The sequence below is a fragment of the Mytilus californianus genome, unplaced genomic scaffold (assembly GCF_021869535.1).
Source record: "Mytilus californianus isolate M0D057914Y unplaced genomic scaffold, xbMytCali1.0.p SCAF_4, whole genome shotgun sequence".
NCBI lineage: Eukaryota > Metazoa > Mollusca > Bivalvia > Mytilida > Mytilidae > Mytilus > Mytilus californianus.
This window is the reverse complement of record NW_026262690.1, coordinates 40,504,480-40,522,077: the sequence shown is the minus strand read 5'-3', so window position 1 is coordinate 40,522,077 and position 17,598 is coordinate 40,504,480. Positions and strand designations below refer to the sequence as shown.

General features: G+C 31.8%; 1 protein-coding gene across 14 annotated transcripts in view; it reads left to right on the top strand.

Annotated features, from left to right (window-relative positions):
* The window catches only part of LOC127738041 (rho guanine nucleotide exchange factor 7-like), a 68,168-nt gene that overhangs the window by 27,848 nt on the left and 22,722 nt on the right, over positions 1-17,598 (top strand). For 9 of the 14 annotated variants that reach the window (XM_052249115.1, XM_052249114.1, XM_052249112.1 and 6 more), the window contains 9 exons: positions 2,076-2,211; positions 3,454-3,513; positions 4,913-4,993; positions 5,631-5,780; positions 6,466-6,544; positions 6,791-7,008; positions 8,696-8,876; positions 9,217-9,267; positions 15,851-15,943. In XM_052249115.1, coding sequence (XP_052105075.1) covers positions 2,076-2,211; positions 3,454-3,513; positions 4,913-4,993; positions 5,631-5,780; positions 6,466-6,544; positions 6,791-7,008; positions 8,696-8,876; positions 9,217-9,267; positions 15,851-15,943 — 1,049 coding nt within the window. The remainder of the gene's footprint in view (positions 1-2,075; positions 2,212-3,453; positions 3,514-4,912; positions 4,994-5,630; positions 5,781-6,465; positions 6,545-6,790; positions 7,009-8,695; positions 8,877-9,216; positions 9,268-15,850; positions 15,944-17,598) is intronic. The other 5 variants (XM_052249117.1, XM_052249116.1, XM_052249113.1 and 2 more) reach the window with 2 other exon arrangements.

Here is a 17,598-nt window from a genome sequence, read left to right as displayed (position 1 = left end):
GGGGTTCTTTGATATGCTGAATCTAACCATGAATTTTGATTTTTTATTTGTGGGCCCCGCTATCAAATTGGTTCATATTGAGGTCAAAAGGGTCCAAAATTAAACTTTGTTTGATTTCATCAATAATTGAATTATTGGGGTTCTTTGATATTCCAAATCTAACCGTGTATTTAGATTTTTAATTTTAAGTCCCGTTTTTTAAATTGGTCTACATTAAGGTCCAAAGGGTCCAAAATTAAACTTAGTTTGATTTTAACAAAAATTGAATTCTTGGGGTTCTTTGATATGCTGAATCTAAACATGTGTTTAGATTTTTGATTATGGGCCCAGTTTTCAAGTTTGTCCAAGTTGGGGTCCAAAATTAAACTTTGTTTGATTTTAACAAAAATTGAATATATGGGGTTCTTTGATATGCTGAATCTAACCATGTATTTTGATTTTGGACATTGGACCATAATAGGTAAATTAAAAAAATTCAAGTTCTTAGACCACATTCTTTCTGTGTCAGAAACCTATGCTGTGTCAAATATTTAATAACAATCCAAATTCAGAGCTGTATCAAGCTTGAATGTTGTGTCCATACTTGCCCCAACTGTTCAGGGTTCGACCTCTGCGGTCGTATCAAGCTGCGCCCCAGCGAAGCATTTTATTAAAATTGGAGTTATCTTCCTTTGTCCATGATTATAGTTGAATCAACTACAATCAATGCTTTATACAATGCAATGTTTAGTTTTGACTTCCACTGATAAAACACAGATCAAGTTGAATTTGGGAAGTGTCACTTTAGCCATTATTGAGTTATGCCCCTTTATAAATTGAAAGATTGCAAAATTTTTAGTTTCCATTCTGTGACTTAAGTTTGCCCCAACAAAACATTATGAAACCTATACACAATATTCATTACCACAAAACTAAGATCAAGTACAAATTTTTTATTTCCGTTTTCTAACTTTAGATTGCCTCAACCAAATGTTATGAAACTTATACACAATGCTTATTACTACATAATACAGATTAAGTACGAAATTTGGTGGCGACACTTTTGCCATTCTTGAGTTATGTCCCTTTATAAACATAAAAATTTCCATCCTCTAACTTTAGTTTGTCTCAACCAAATGTTATAAAACTTATACACAACCATTCTAGAGTTATGCGTGTTTACAAATAGAAAAATTGCTGAATTTTTAGTTTCTGTTCTCTACTTAAGTTAGCCTCAACCAAATGTTTTGAGACTTACACACAATGCTTATTACCACAAAACTCAGATCAAGTTCAAATTTGGGTAGCGTCACTTTTACCGTTCTTCAGTTATGTCCCTTTATAACTATATGATATGCAAGCGGGGGCATCATCTGTGTCCACATGTGGACACTATCTACATTTATTCTTGACCTCATTTTCATGGTTCAGTGACTACTTAAAAACTATAGGTATTTTTATCACCTGATTTTCTCACTTATTATGAATAAAAGATAATTTAAGTTAATGCTTATGTACCACATAAATAGAGTAGAGTATTTTATCATTTATGAAAAAGGAAGAGGTTAAAATATCCTGTAAGGTTTCAGTACATAATAAATTGTGCTGTTGGATAAAATAATATATTCTGTTGGTTTTGACAATAAGTATTTGCAAAAATTTACTACTTCAGTGTTGACAGGCTAGTCGTGGTACAGTAGTAGAAATACTTAGACCATCGATCACTGAAGCCCTCTGAAGTGAATAGAAGTGAAAGCCCAAAGAAACCAATCTTTGTGTTTTACAGTTTGATAGCAGGTACCACTTAAGTTGGTACTTGGAAACATTTACTCTTATTTTGAGATATAAACGATTCTGTTTGTAGTTCACAACAGTCCAGCAACTGTAGTGCAACTGTTCCTTTGATATATTAGTTATGCATAGTATGAGAGAAAATTTTGCCTTATCTGCATTCACTCATTATTCCTTTTTTCCCCAACTTGAAGAATATATATCCTTTCTTCAACGAATATTTAAATTGAGTCGAAATGATTAAAGAAAAAGATTGAAGTGAAAATGTTTTTCATAACCATTTAACAATAAATTTTTGATTTCAGGGATGAATTAAACAAATATATGGAACAGGATGGTGCTCCTCCTGGTGCTATGATCTTAACCACAAATTTATATAAACCTTTCACACGACTAGATAAATATCCCAGCCTTCTCAAAGAATTAGAGAGACACATAGAGGTAGGTGGAAACTTGACATAAACCTTTCACACGACTACATAAATATCCCAGCCTTCTCAAAGAATTAGAGAGACACATAGAGGTAGGTAGACACTTGATATAAACCTTTCACACGACTAGATAAATATCACAGCCTTCTCAAAGAATTAGAGAGACACATAGAGGTAGGTAGACACTTGATATAAACCTTTCACACGACTAGATAAACATCCCAGCCTTCTCAAAGAACTAGAGAGACACATAGAGGTAGGTAGACACTTGATATAAACCTTTCACACGACTAGATAAATATCCTAGCCTTCTCAAAGAATTAGAGAGACACATAGAGATAGGTTGAAACTTGATATAAACCTTTCACATGACTAGATAAATATCCTAGCCTTCTCAAAGAATTAGAGAGACACATAGAGATAAGTGGAAACTTGATATAAACCTTTCTCACGACTAGATAAATATCCTAGCCTTCTCAAAGAATTAGAGAGACCCATAGAGGTAGGTAGACACATGATATAAACCTTTCACACGACTAGATAAATATCCTAACCTTCTCAAAGAATTAGAGAGACACAAAGAGGTAGGTAGACACTTGATATAAACCTTTCACATGGCTAGATAAATATCCTAGCCTTCTCAAGGAATTAGAGAGACACATAGAGGTAGGTAGACACTTGATATAAACCTTTCACACGACTAGATAAATATCCTAGTCTTCTCTAAGAATTAGAGAGGTAGGTACAAACTTTCTGAAGAAAGAAACTATAAATAGAGACATAGGTACTGTTTTTTAATTTACAAGACAATATAAGTATTATAGATATATTGCATATTAGATTTTTCTTAAATAATGATTATGAGAAAAAATAACATTTTGAAAACATCTGAGTATAATTAATCTTGATTTAGTAAGTGAAGATACCTCATCATTTATCTTTGAATCAGAACATGATCACCAAGAGAAAACATAGCACAAAACACCTCTGTGTCTTAGCAGGTTGGTTTTGATCGCATGCTAGATTATAAGATATAAGACATATGGTAAAAGTTGAAGAACATTAAGTAAAGGTCATTTATAGTCTCAATTTACACTTTCTACTGATATTCTATAACATCTGTAAACACATGTTTTTAATAGAGTCAACTATACTTGATGGTTATAGAGAAACTTAATGAAGGATTTATTTTATTGAATCAAGTGAAGGTGTATAAATTCATTGTCTGATGTAAGTTTTGTGTATTTTTTAGGAAAGTCATGTGGATAGAGGTGATACACAGAGAGCTATAGCTATATATAGAGATGTATCAGTAAGTAAATTGGTTAAGGGAAATTTTTTGTTATTAAAACTTTTACTGACAGCAGTTATATGAGTGACACTATGATAATGGCTTCCTTTTGATTGTGTACAACAGACAGTAATTCATTAAATATTCATAAAAAAAAATTTAGTTGCACTGATGATTTTATTAACACCATGGCTATATATATAGAGCTGTTGATATTATATTGTCCTCTTTCTTTGTCTGTCTGTCTGTAACACATCACATTTTTCAGCAACTCCCAGTCATAGCTTCTTGAAATATGGAACTAAGCTTCATCTGGCTATGCCATATAGTGTCATGGTCCCACGGCCAGTTCCTTCTATGTTTTACTTCCTGTTTGCAGAAAAACAGTGTTTTGAATTACCATGCACATATATATACTGTAAACCATCTTATTTTTTTTCGGATACTTTATTTCACATTTTACCCCTTATAGCCACATTGCGCCAATTTAATTTCACGATTTTTTAATTTATTTCAATTATTTAAATAAGGAAAGATCCAAGATTTACATATTCGCATTATTTTTCTTCTTGCAAAAGTCGCAAAAATAAATCGCTCGCAAAAATTAGTTGGGTTACAGTCAGGGGCGGATCCAGCCATTTAAAAAAGGGGGGGTTCCTAACCCAGGATAAAGGGGGGTTCCAACTGTATGTCCCCATTCAAATGCATTGATCGTCCAAAAAAAAGGGGGGTTCCAACCCCAGGAACCCCCCCCCCTCTGGATCCGCCACTGACAGTATATATAAATATTTGTCATATTTAGTTAACAACTGCAAGTCATAGCTTTTGATACACAGCACATGTTCCTCATCTGACTAGACTAAAGTAAGACAAATCGTTAGCTCCTTTGATTTTCTACAACTATTTTGGCAAAAACTATTATCTTTAAAATGTCATGTCCATGTATAAAATTTTTGTCACAATATTGATTTGGGTTGGGGGGAAAAGGGAAAAAAGGGGGGGGGGGGGTATCTTCTTACAGTAAATCTTGTACAAGTACTTTTACAACTTGTGTATATATTAAAAATCTGGATACCTGATATTTCCTCACTCATGCCCTAGCTTCTGGGACAATAAATCTCTGCATTGTAAGACATTTATCTGGTTGAAAATCATTTTATCAGATTCTTTACAGGTATTGATGTAAGTTTGAATTCTATCATAAATCATCATGACATCATAATTTCCTTGTCATTGAAAAAAGTTTGGTTTGCATCCGATGATATTACTCTTAGAAAAACAATTTAAATACAGAACACAATTACTTCCACAGTAAATGTTATGTACGTGTATACGCAAACAATACTTTACTTAATTATCCATGTCTTAGTTGTTGAACATCTAATTATGTTTGCTTATTATTTAATATTATATATTTTAGAATGCTTGTATGGAAATAAGAAAAGTGAAAGAAATGGAATATGAAATATTAACAAGTGCAATAAAAGGTTGGGAAGGGGAGGTAAGCCTGTTTTGAAGAATTAAAAAAAAAACACACAATTCATGACACATATTATTTGTTTGAAGTATAACATTATTTAATGTAATATGTCATTTACTTTAACCTGAGATATTAATCACTTTAAAGAAAGCACATTTTACTTGGCAGTTGCACAAAGATAAAAAAAAATAAATCTGAATAGCATTCTGATTTCAAAGGCTCATTAAGATGCTTTTAAACCTTGAAAAAGACCCAGAAAAACGGACCAAATAAAGCAAGCATCCTACTAGGAAATGTACAGGAAATGCATGAATATGAAAGTCATCTATAGTAAAACAAATGGATTAATCCAGAACTGGTGTTGCATTATGGGAGCAATAATGTTTTGAAATTCTAATTTGATGTGGACATCATTTCTGTAATTTGCAAAGACCAAAGTTATATTGCTGAATTTGTTTTTTTGTTGATTAAGGCATACCAGTTATAACTTTAAAACTGACAATGCAGATAAAAGAAAGCTTTTGAAATAAACTCACAGCAGAAAGTTTTCTATACTGTATAGTGGGTGCACTTACCTTGTTTTCCTTATATGTAATAGTTTACAGTTCCTGAATATGATAGTAGTTAATATGTCTCTATAATTCTGACATTTTTTTAGGAGATGTCAAAGTTCGGTGAAGTACTACATTTATCACAGGTTCATGTATTCACATCTTCTGGAGAAAAGTATGACAGAATTTTTGTTTTATTTCCTAACATGCTGGTCATGTTATCAATGAGTCCTAGATTAAGTGGTTATACTTATGAGGTAATATGCTTATTCATTATTATTATAAATATCTCATTTTAATTAAATGTAATGTTTATTTAAAGAAATGAAATGTTTCTCATGAAAATTAAAGTAAATAACATATCTTCATATAAACATCTCTTCTTAAAACCATTACTTAATGTAAACTTAACAATAAAGTGTCATTCCTAAATTATGTATTTAGAACTACTTAGTGTTATAACTAATACCAGATAATTATTCTTATTTTGTATAAGTTCTTTTACAGAACCAGACTATAACCTGTCATTATATCACCACTCTAGAAGTGGGGGCTATCTTGCAATCACCTTGTCCGTTCTAAGACCTGTCAAGAAATATTTTCACATTTTTCGAAAAAAACTACCAAACTAAATGATTTCATAGTAGGTCAGCAGCTCAACATTGATGAGTTGTAACGTGTCTGTGGTTTTTTCTATGGATCTTTCAGACTCCTACTTCCTGGTCTGATTTAAACAATACAACTTACCTTAATGTACATTAAATGCTCTTAATTTTACGAAAACTAGACAGAAATATCATGAAAATGTTGCAACATCCTTTTAGATGAACTGAAAAAAGCATTACAATTATCTGTAAGTAATGAAGTGCCAAACAATATTTTTCATATTGAGTTTTAACTGGATATTTGTTAACAAGTGTTTTATCTACATTTTATTTGCAGGGACAAATTCCACTAAGTGGTCTAAATGTAAGCACATGTGATGATGAGGAAAATTTTCCAAATAGTTTTGAAATTTCAGGTATGATCAATACAACTATATAATTCTTTGAACAACTCTACTAGCAAAAAAATAATTGCCATCCCACCTGATATGCCTGAATAAATTATATTTAAATTCTCACATTTTTTTCATTTGTTAATTAATTGAAATTTAATTTATCAAAAGAGTTGTTTATTTTTCTGAAATCTTGGTAGATAAATAAGTGACAGTTTGTAATTCTGAAGATTATATACAATTCTTACTATATTTTATACCTTATTTCAGGGAACATGATAGAGAAAATTACAGTAACATGTGGAACTAATTCTGAAGTAAAAGCATGGTTAGACCATTTAAAACAGCAGGCTAACTATACCTCAGGGACAACCAAACCACAAAGTCTTCAAGTATGTCTAAACACCTTACAGGAACAGATGAAGCTCTTAAAAAATGGGGGATCAATGGAAACCAGTAGTGGTCAAAATAAACCTGAAAATCAAAAAGTGAGGTCAAAATCTGGTGTAGCATGGAAACCTCAGCCTTTATACGCATCTAAAATATACTCTTTCGTAGCATGTAGAAGGCATATTGTAACAATGTTCACAATCTGTTAACATTGGTAAAGCATGATTTTGGCTAATTACAACTATTTTATTTCCTATAAAAGAACTAAAAAGATGGCCTACCCAACAATTTCTTTAAAGTTTAGGAACAAACACACATAGATATCAAGATAGAAATTGCACACCTATCTCTTAATTTGATACAATAAACTTTAGTTCTAGAAATTATTCCAGAAAGGCTTTGAAAATAAGGGAAAAATTAACACCATGCCTACTTTTTATGGACCATTTGTTTGGTTAACTAAGGAGGAAAAGGAAAATAGTCATTCAATTTGAATCAAAGACTAAATTAAAAAAAATTTAGAGAAAAAACTGAGAGAAAATATGATCAATAAAAGCTGCTATGAATCATTATGACATATAAAAAAAATATTCTTTCTTGGGATGATTTAAAAGAAAAAAGGAAACTGCATGGAAAACTTTCATAATTCTATATATATATATATACATTCATTCTTAAAATCATACAAAACTTAATTTAAGCATGCTTGATCTTATTAACCAAAACACTGTAAAAGAGTCCTATACATACTATTACAATATTAAATGTATACTTACATAAAGGAACTGGTATGTGGACGTTTGTAGGATAACACACTAATGGTTAGAGGTATTCTAGGATCTTTAGTTTGGTTTTAGGAGAATTACTTTTGTATAATTAAAACCCTTTATCGAATTAAGGATGACTTAACACACTAATGGTTAGAGGTATTTTAGGATCTTTGGTTTGGTTTTAGGAGAACTACGTTTGTATAATTAAAACCCTTTATTAGTTCCCTACCGATGAAGTCGAAGGGGACTTTAGGTTTGCACTCCGTCGGTCTGTCTGCCCTGCAAATCAGTTTTCCGCACTTTTTTCTTCATGCTTGAAGATATTGATTTGATATTTGGTGCATTGTTTTATCATGACAAGTTACAGATCAAGTTCGAATTTTGTTCCGGTCTGAAGATTTTGTGCAGAGTTATGGTCCTTGGACTTAGAAAATTCACTCAAATAATCAGTTTTCCGCACTTTTTATTGTCATGCTTAAAGATATTAATTTGATAATTGGTAGATAGTTTTATCATGACAAGTTACAGATCAAGTTCAAATTTTTTTACGGTCTTATGGTTTTGTGCAGAGTTATGGTCCTTGGAATTATAAATTCACTTAAATAATCAGTTTTCCACACTTTTTTTCGGCATGCTTGAAGATATTGACTTGATATTTGTTATATAGTTTACACCATGACAAGTTATAGATCAAGTTAGCATTTTGTTCCAGTACAATGAATTTTTAACCAGTAGGGGACTATGTATTGCCATGCAATACTCTCAGAATGCTTGTTGAAATAAGTGTGATGACAAGAGAACTTTTGTCACTAAATATTAAGAAGTTTGAATTTCAAAAATTCACAAAATAAATATGAATTTTTATAAGTGTTTACATACATTGATAGATATTTGTAAGACATGTAGTTAAAACATTGTATATTAATATGGTATCAGTATGGGGGGGAGGGAAATGTCTTTAATAGATACCTTTGCACTTTTGATGTAAACCTTCACTTCCCCTTTTATTTTATAGATCTCAACTTCACAACCTAGTATTAGTTTGTTAACGAAGGCAAAAACTGCCATGGTAACACATTCCACATGGTCAATGTCATGTCTACGACCTTCACCACCTCTCAGACAGATTCCATATAATAAAGAAGATGGCATCAGAAGTCCAAGAATGGGCAGAAAACCAGTGAGACGAAAACCAGGTGAGTGGAAAATGCAAAGATTTCTACAAAAGTATCTATATAATCTTGATATTCTAAATACTACTAAGTTCATTGCAGTAAGGTTTGGACTGTAAATTAAAAATAAGCTTGATGTATTAAGAATCTAACTGTAGTTTTATGAAGAAAAATTTATCATGTTTAAGTTTTCATGACTTTTTTGTGTTATAAAACTATGGCACGGTTTCTTGTATTTAATATATGTAGCTGGGTCAACTATACTAAATGATATATTGTGTATAACTTTCATAATTATTAAAAATATATGATTATTATCATCAAATCCAAACATCAATAAACTGTGATATTTTTCTACACCCAGTGAGAACACATTCTCAGGATGAGTATGACTTTAAATCCAGATGGCGACAGTGTTAGTATATGAATGTTGTATTCCCATATAATTTGTTATTCCTGCTTTTGGTGTTGTTCATTTTGCATTGATGATATGTATGCATGATTCAAGAATCAAGAATGAAGCTTTTTATTAAACTAAAATTTATTTTTAGCTCACCTGGCCCAGAGGGCCAAGTGGGCTTTTCTCATCACTTGGCATCCGTCGTCCGCCGTTAAATTTATTAAAATCTTCTCCTCTGAAAGTACTGGGCCAAATTTAACCAAACTTGGCTACAATCATCATTGGGGTATCTCGTTTAAAAAATATGTCCGATGACCCTGCCTACCATCCAAGATGGCCGACATGGCTAAAAATAGAACATAGAGGTAAAATGCAAGTTTTGTCTATTATTTTGAAAACCGTTATGAATAGAGAAAATCTGACGGGAGCAAAATTGTTCAGAATGTTGAGCACTACCAATTGTCCATAAATGTCAAAACTGTCAGACGACTACTTATAGGCATTATTGCCCTTAAATGATAAATTTTACAATTTTTTTTCATTTTTGCCTTCTATCTTGAAAACAATAATAGGTAATGGGAAACTTTAAATTGCAAGAATGATCAGGAAGACAAATAAATGAGAATATTTTTTTTACCCTGTTTTGTGTTTTGAGCAAAAACTAAAGAAGATAGAGAGAAACTAAACAGACTAAATGATAAGCAATACAAGATAAAAAAAAACAGATTTTTTTCATGAATTCTATTCTTGTCGAGAATGTTGGAGAGTGTTCTTTGGTGAATATGCACTTAGACCAAGGTGAGCGACACAGCCTCTTTAGAACCTCTAGTTGATTTTTATGAATTCTATTGTTTATTTATTGTTGTGTAAAGTTGTATGTTAAGTTTTATATTATATTATTTCTTGCGGTTGTGGACTATTGGTTACATGGTTCCTTAATCAAAGTTTATTTGCTACTTGAATAGAAATGTTTTTCATTGTTACATATATACTGACTATAAATTGTAACAAAGCACTTCCACTGTGACATGAGATATAAAATAACCAACTTCCCATATAACACTTCCTGTAAACCATGAACCTTAGAAAAATATGTCCATTTAGGTATTTATTTTAAGTTAAATGATAACAAAACCAAACTACTTTATTCAAATTTGGAAATAAAAATAAAAGAAAATACAGTAGGTTTTATTGAAACTGTTAACCAATTGTGAGTTAACTTAACACAAGTTCATCTGTAAAAGCATTTCAACAAAATTAAAATGAAACTTCTTCTGATCTTTTTTCAATAAATAGAAACCTAATATGTATTTGCCACCAAAGGAAGTATATTTTATTTAGTGAAATAATGTTAATTATTTTAAAATGACATGAGAAAGAGAGTATGAACAAGTAGCATTACATTTGGTTGCACTGAGGCTGACAGTCTTAATGTTCTACCAGTACATTTTCCTGTTTCCCTCCCCCTAATGTAGATGTTGTCACCTTGGAGACTTAGTTCATTCAATGATAAATGTAGTTTTGTGTTGCAACATTAGTTTAAGACTCACACAATAAGTGTCAGGTAACCATTTAAAATCTTTTATTAGTCCTGTGTGTTTAATGCAGAGAAAATATAAACAATATCCCAGTGGTTTTGAATGTTTGAGAAATGCATGGACATTATTTGGTTACATAAGCATGCCACATACATAACCTCACACAATATCAACACTATAAATTCCATGTCTGAACAATGTGAATTAGTTAGAACAAGTCAAAATCTATTATATTAGAAAATTTTCAGATTTTATATTGCTTGTATGCTTTTTATACGACCTCAAAAAAATTTTTGTGGTCGTATATTGGTATGACGTTGGCGTCGTCGTCGTCTGGCGTCGGCCGGCGTCGTCCGAAGACACATTGGTTTTCGCACTCTAACTTTAGTTTAAGTGAATGGATCTCTATGAAATTTTACCACAAGGTTCAATACCATAAAAGGAAGGTTGGGATTGATTTTGGGGGTTATGGTACCAACAGTAAAGGAATTAGGGGCCAAAAAGGGGCCAAAAATAAGCATTTTTGTAACTTCCAGACATAACTTGTGTGTTAGTGTATGGATCTCTCTGACATTGTACCACAAGGTTCCATATCACAAAAGGAATGCTAGGATTGATTTTGGGGGTAATTGCCTCAAAATTTTAGGAATAAGGGGCAAAAAAAGGGGCAAAAAACAAGCATTTTTCTAGTTTCATGACAATAACTTGTGTGTAAGTGTATGGATCTTTCTGAAATTGTACTACAAGGTTCCATATCACAAAGGGAAAGCTGGAATTGAGTTTGGGGGTAATTGTCGAAACGTTTAGGAATTGGGGGCCAAAAAGGGGCCAAAAATAAGCATTTTTCTAGTTTCAGGACAATAACTTGTGTGTTAGTGTATGGATCTTTCTGAAATTGTACTACAAGGTTCCATATCACAAAGGGAAAGCTGGGTTTGAGTTTGGGGGTAATTGCCCTAAACGTTTAGGAATTTGGGGCCAGAAAGGGGCAAAAAAACACATTTTTCTAGTTTCCAGACAATAACTTGTGTTCAAGTGTATGGATCTCTCTGAAATTGTACTGCAAGATACCATACCACAAAGGGAAGGCTGGGATTGAGTTTGGGTGTGATGAATCATAAGGGGGTTCAAAAAATTTGGGGGGGGGATTTTTTTTTTTTTTCTTTTTTTCCTTTTTTTTTCTTTTAAAATTTTCCATTTTAAGTTGGTTATTTCTGATTTATATTTAAAAGCAAATAATAATGATATGGTAGGAGATGCACACCAAACAGGATGTGTAAATTATTATATAACAAGTATTGTGCAATAGCAAGAAATTTTCAATTGCACAGTATTGCACAATAGCAAGAAATCTTCAATTGCACAGTATTGCGCAATAGCAAGAAATCTTCAAGTGCACAGTATTGCGCAATAGCAAGAAATATCCAATAGCATTATATTGAGCAATAGCAAGAAATTGTCAATTGTACAATATTGCGCAATAGCCACAAATATTTAATTGCACAGTATTGTGCAAAAGAAGATACTTCGTATAAATTGCTTATTTCTTGACCAATTTCAATGGGGTTTTATTCTTGAATTCTTGAATTCTTGGGGTTCTTTATGATGCTGAATCTAACCGTGTATTTAGTTTTTGAATTTTGGGCCCCGTTTTTAAATTGGTCCACATTGAGGTCCAAAGGGTCCAAAATTAAACTTTGTTTGATTTCATCAAAAATTGAATTATTGGGGTTCTTTGATATGCCGAATCTAACCGTGTATTTAGATTCTTAATTTTTGGTCCAAAGGGTTCAAAATTAAACTTAGTTTGATTTTAACAAAAATTGAATTCTTAGGGTTCTTTGATATGCTGAATCTAAACATGTATTTAGATTTTTGATTATGGGCCCAGTTTTCAAGTTGGTCCAAATGGGGGTCCAAAATTAAACTTTGTTTGATTTCAACAAAAATTGAATATATGGGGTTCTTTGATATGCTGAATCTAACCATGTATTTAGATTTTTGATTTTTGGGCCCCGTTATCAACTTTGTCCACATTGAGGTCGAAAGGGTCCAAAATTAAACTTTGTTTGATTTCATCAAAAATTGAATATATGGGGTTCTTTGATATGCTGAATCTAACCATGTATTTAGATTTTGGATATTGGACCATAATAGGTGAATGTCCAATTTAAAATTTTTAAGTTCTTAGACCACATTCATTCTGTGTCAGAAACCTATGCTGTGTCAAATATTTAATCACAATCCAAATGCAAAGCTGTATCAAGCTTGAATGTTGTGTCCATACTTGCCCCAACTGTTCAGGGTTCAACTTCTGCGGTCGTATCAAGCTGCGCTCTGCGGAGCATTTTATTGTACATTTTCATGGCACAGTGATTTGAAAGTTGAATTTTACAATGAAATTAATGAAAACAAGACTGTTAATTCAAAAATTAGTGTGTAAATATTATTGAAATTATTGATAAGCAGACAAAAAATGTTTACCATACTGATAACTGTTAGGGAATGCTGCATACCTATGGGATCAAAATGTACAATGTTAGTTTTAAATTTATCAATACTGATATTGTTGAATTTTTTTTAATGATAAAGATATCGCTTAAATTTCTGAATAAAAATATAGCTGCAACTATTTTCCAGTAAATATACCGTATGTAAAATAGTAAGCATGAAAATTGTAAGTTGCAAAACCAGCATGCCTGAAAGACTTGATGATGAAAGTTTTATATTAAAATCATGAGAATGATGCACCAACCAATGTAATTGAAATACAGATAGCTGTATACACATTTTTTTTTCACCATATTAATGTTGTCGAGTTCTTGAGTCAGCCATGCTGGCTCTATGTCACAACTCAAGATTTTAAGATGGACCAAAATTCAGAATAAAAAGCATATAATCTAACTACAGGAGATGGATAAATAACTTGCAAAAAGTATAAACACCATTTAAATTATTTATCACCAACTGTTCACATTAACTATCAATTAGTTTTGAAGTGAAGCCAATTTATTCAGTTTGAATTTAATATACTTGCATATAGTTCCTATGGAAATCAAAATTTTATAAGAAATTACTCTTTTATTATTTGAAGAAGGAAAAGAAAGTTAAAATTTTTAGGCAATTGATAAGAATTTATGCTTGTTTTTAACAGTATCTTACAAGCTTTTAGAAGTACAAGCTGTGTGTTTATATTTATAACTTGATTGCCTCACACCTTTTTCAAATATTTGAAGGGAGACAATTCTCTTAAATTATGAGCATTTAACATTTTTATAAGTTAACTTTACTGTTGATTATTCTTTCTTTAAATAACAAAATTCCACCAGTCTAAGATTGAGATCTTAATAAGTTAAGACTTTTTAAGCAAGTAACAGGTATATTATAAGTTATCTACGTTCATATCCGTAGATATGGATATTTTAACACCCTGAAGTATCCAAGTACACCCTGAGGCGCAGTCGAAGGGTGTACAGGGTACTGAAGGGTGTTAAAATATCCATATCTATGGATATGAACGTAGATAACGAATTTATCCCCGGTCTTAGTCTAAATCTGGCGATTTTTAGAGAAATTCGACCACAAAGTTTAACGTGAAAGCAACGTTTTTTTCATTTTTTAAAATATCTTTTATTGAAATTTGGGAATTTGACATATTTTTAACGGGGTGTAGGGTACTACCTTTGGTAGAACCCTACAGGTAGACAAATATAAGACGTTTTTAAACTAGAGACAGAGAAACTGAAATGGGTCGAATTTGGCGCGCAATGTTGTGAGAGTTACATCATAAACGGTGTGACGTCAACGTGGGTCATTTGCATAGCTAGGTCAGTAGTACCATTCATTGACAATGTGGCTGCATAGTGATGCATTTACTAAAATGAGTGCAAATAATCGATATAATAAGATAAAATCGTTAGTGGATTAAATCTTTAATTACAGACATCTTGAATAATCTACAGAATTCGATATTTCACAAGGAACAACCATGGAACTAAGGAAAACGCGCCTGATGTTCCCTGTTGTAATGGGTAGCAACATCCGGGTATATGGGTTAGCAACACCCAGGGGATATGGGTTTTGTAACGACGTGCGTTAACCAATCAAAATCCTAGAAATATACTAAGCCGGGGATAAACTTTTCTATCTTATATATAAAGTTATTATATCTTTAAAAAGGGGCCTCCAACAACTGCTTAGAATAAAACATTTGTTAAGAAATGATTAACTGTAATAATTTACATGTATGGTTATGCTGCTTTTTTGAGCTCATGTCAGATCGGCTGATTCACAGCATAAACAGTGCTTAGATTTTATGTATTATTACAAATACTTTATGAGATATGCCTTTGGTGACCATCTTGATAGTTAATTGAGAAAGTTTAATTTTTGCTTTCCTGTAAGTTATAGAAATGGTTGTTGGTGCCATTACAATTAAAATAACAATGTTTGTTCAATCTGACAAGTAGCTAGAATATGATAACAACATTACATTTGTTTGCTACATATAGAAAGAGTAACCATTGTTATTATTATCCAATCCAATCATAGAATGGGTAATAAAAGAGTATCTGAAAACCTGTTTGACTGTTACGAAAGCTTATAAAGAATTCATGGTTCAACTAACATACAAAGCAAATGTATGTTTAAATGTGAAGATTAGGTATGATTGCCAATGAGACATCTTTCCTTCAGAGACAAACAACGTAAAAGTTATCACCGTACAGCCTTCAACAATGAGCAAAACCCATACTGCATAGCAGGCTATAAAAGGTCCCGTAATAACAAATGTAAAACAATTCAAACGAGAAAACTAACGGCCTGATTTTTTGCAAAAAACAATGAACTATAAACAAATATGATATACAACAACAAAGGACAGCCATTGAATTACGGGCTCCTGACTTGGGACAGACACATACAGAATATAGGGGGGTTAAACACGTTTGCACATTTGTTTGTATGTACATGTTTGCTAAAATAGTTTTAAGTGTAAGAAGTTTTCTTGCCTAAATATATAGGTATGATTACATTAATGTTTTATCTGATGAAAATTTCAGATGATCCTAGAACAATGGAAGAAGATTCCTTAATTTTACGTGTGATAGAAGCTTACTGTACCAGTGCAAAGACAAGGAATACAGTTAATTCATGTGAGTATATCAATGTTAGCTCTGTTTTATGTCGTTTGGTAAAGATTCTTTGCAGTGTTGTAAAATTGTAAACATATGCTTTTTGATAGTCAAGTACTAGAAGTAAAAATAATGAATATGGTAAATTGAAAATAATGCTGCTGAACAAATTCTTAACCTGAACTTTCCGTAAGTGTTAATTTGTGCTATGGTAGGGAATGCAAAAATTAACAAACTCCTTATACAATTTTATTTTACAAAGCTTATATTGCCATGAAAAATCTGGATACCTATTGAATAAGTTATCTGTGGTAAATGGAAAATTCATTTCGATGCAGTTGAGCAAAACCATCCTCTCACTTTATAAATATTTGGTTTTATGAGAAAACATTAAGTTCAAAAGCTTCATTGTTTTGTAAGGAAAACTTATCACCATTAATTATCTGTTAAATCATCTTATATAAATTAAATAGAAACTGTAGGAAAAGGATCAATTACATGGAAGATTTTTGTAGATTAAAAATAATTATGAAGAGATTTTTTCTTTGTTTTTATGTTGCATGTATTCTGAATGAATGTCTGTAATTCTGTTTGCTTTGTTAAAAGATGTCTCTAGATTGTTTTAAGATGTAAAACAAAGATTGCTGCTAATATATTTTTTTTTGTGTGCACCTTTTTATGTATGTGTCACTTTTCATCATGGATTTTTATTTGTATTGCAATTTTATGAATGTATTTTTTTTATTTAGTATATCAAAATCAAAGCAAATACTAAAAGCATGCAATTTTCAGTATTACTGCTTATCATTAAATATATTTATAAGAAGAATTTTAGTGAGGGTGAAAAGTTCATGTTATAGAAAAAACACTTCTTACAAACTTTAGACCTTATTGATTTTTATACGACCGCAAACATTTTTGCGGTCGTATATTGGTATGACGTTGGCGTCGTTGTCGTCGTCGTCGTCCGAAGACACATTGGTTTTCGCACTCTAACTTTAGTTAAAGTGGATGGATCTCTATGAAATTTTACCATAAGGTTCAATACCACAAAAGGAAGGTTGGGATTGATTTTGGGGGTTATGGTACCAACAGTTAAGGAATTAGGGGCCAAAAATAAGCATTTTTGTAACTTCCAGACATAACTTGTGTGTTAGAGTATGGATCTCTCTGACATTGTACCACAAGGTTCCATATCACAAAGGGAATGCTGGGATTGATTTTGGGGGTAATTGCCTCAACATATTAGGAATTAGGGGCCAAAAAAGGGGCAAAAAACAAGCATTTTTCTAGTTTCATGACAATAACTTGTGTGTAAGTGTATGGATCTTTCTGAAATTGTACTACAAGGTTCCATATCACAAAGGGAAAGCTGGAATTGAGTTTGGGGGTAATTGCCCGAAACGTTTAGTAATAAGGTAGCACTCCACAGTTAGGTGTTTAGTTTCGCATTTTGGCCCCTGTGGATTTTTCAAATATGAGAGCTAGTGTGCAATAAAATTCATTTTTGAATAGCTGAGGATTAAAATAGCCTTCCTATTGGGTTTATATGAACATCAAGATTATGTAATGTATGTAATATAGTCTGTTTTCTGTATGACAGTCCGTATTAGCATGTCCATACCATACATTGGTCCGACAATTATTGTAATGTTTTTTTCCAACTTTTTGTCGCA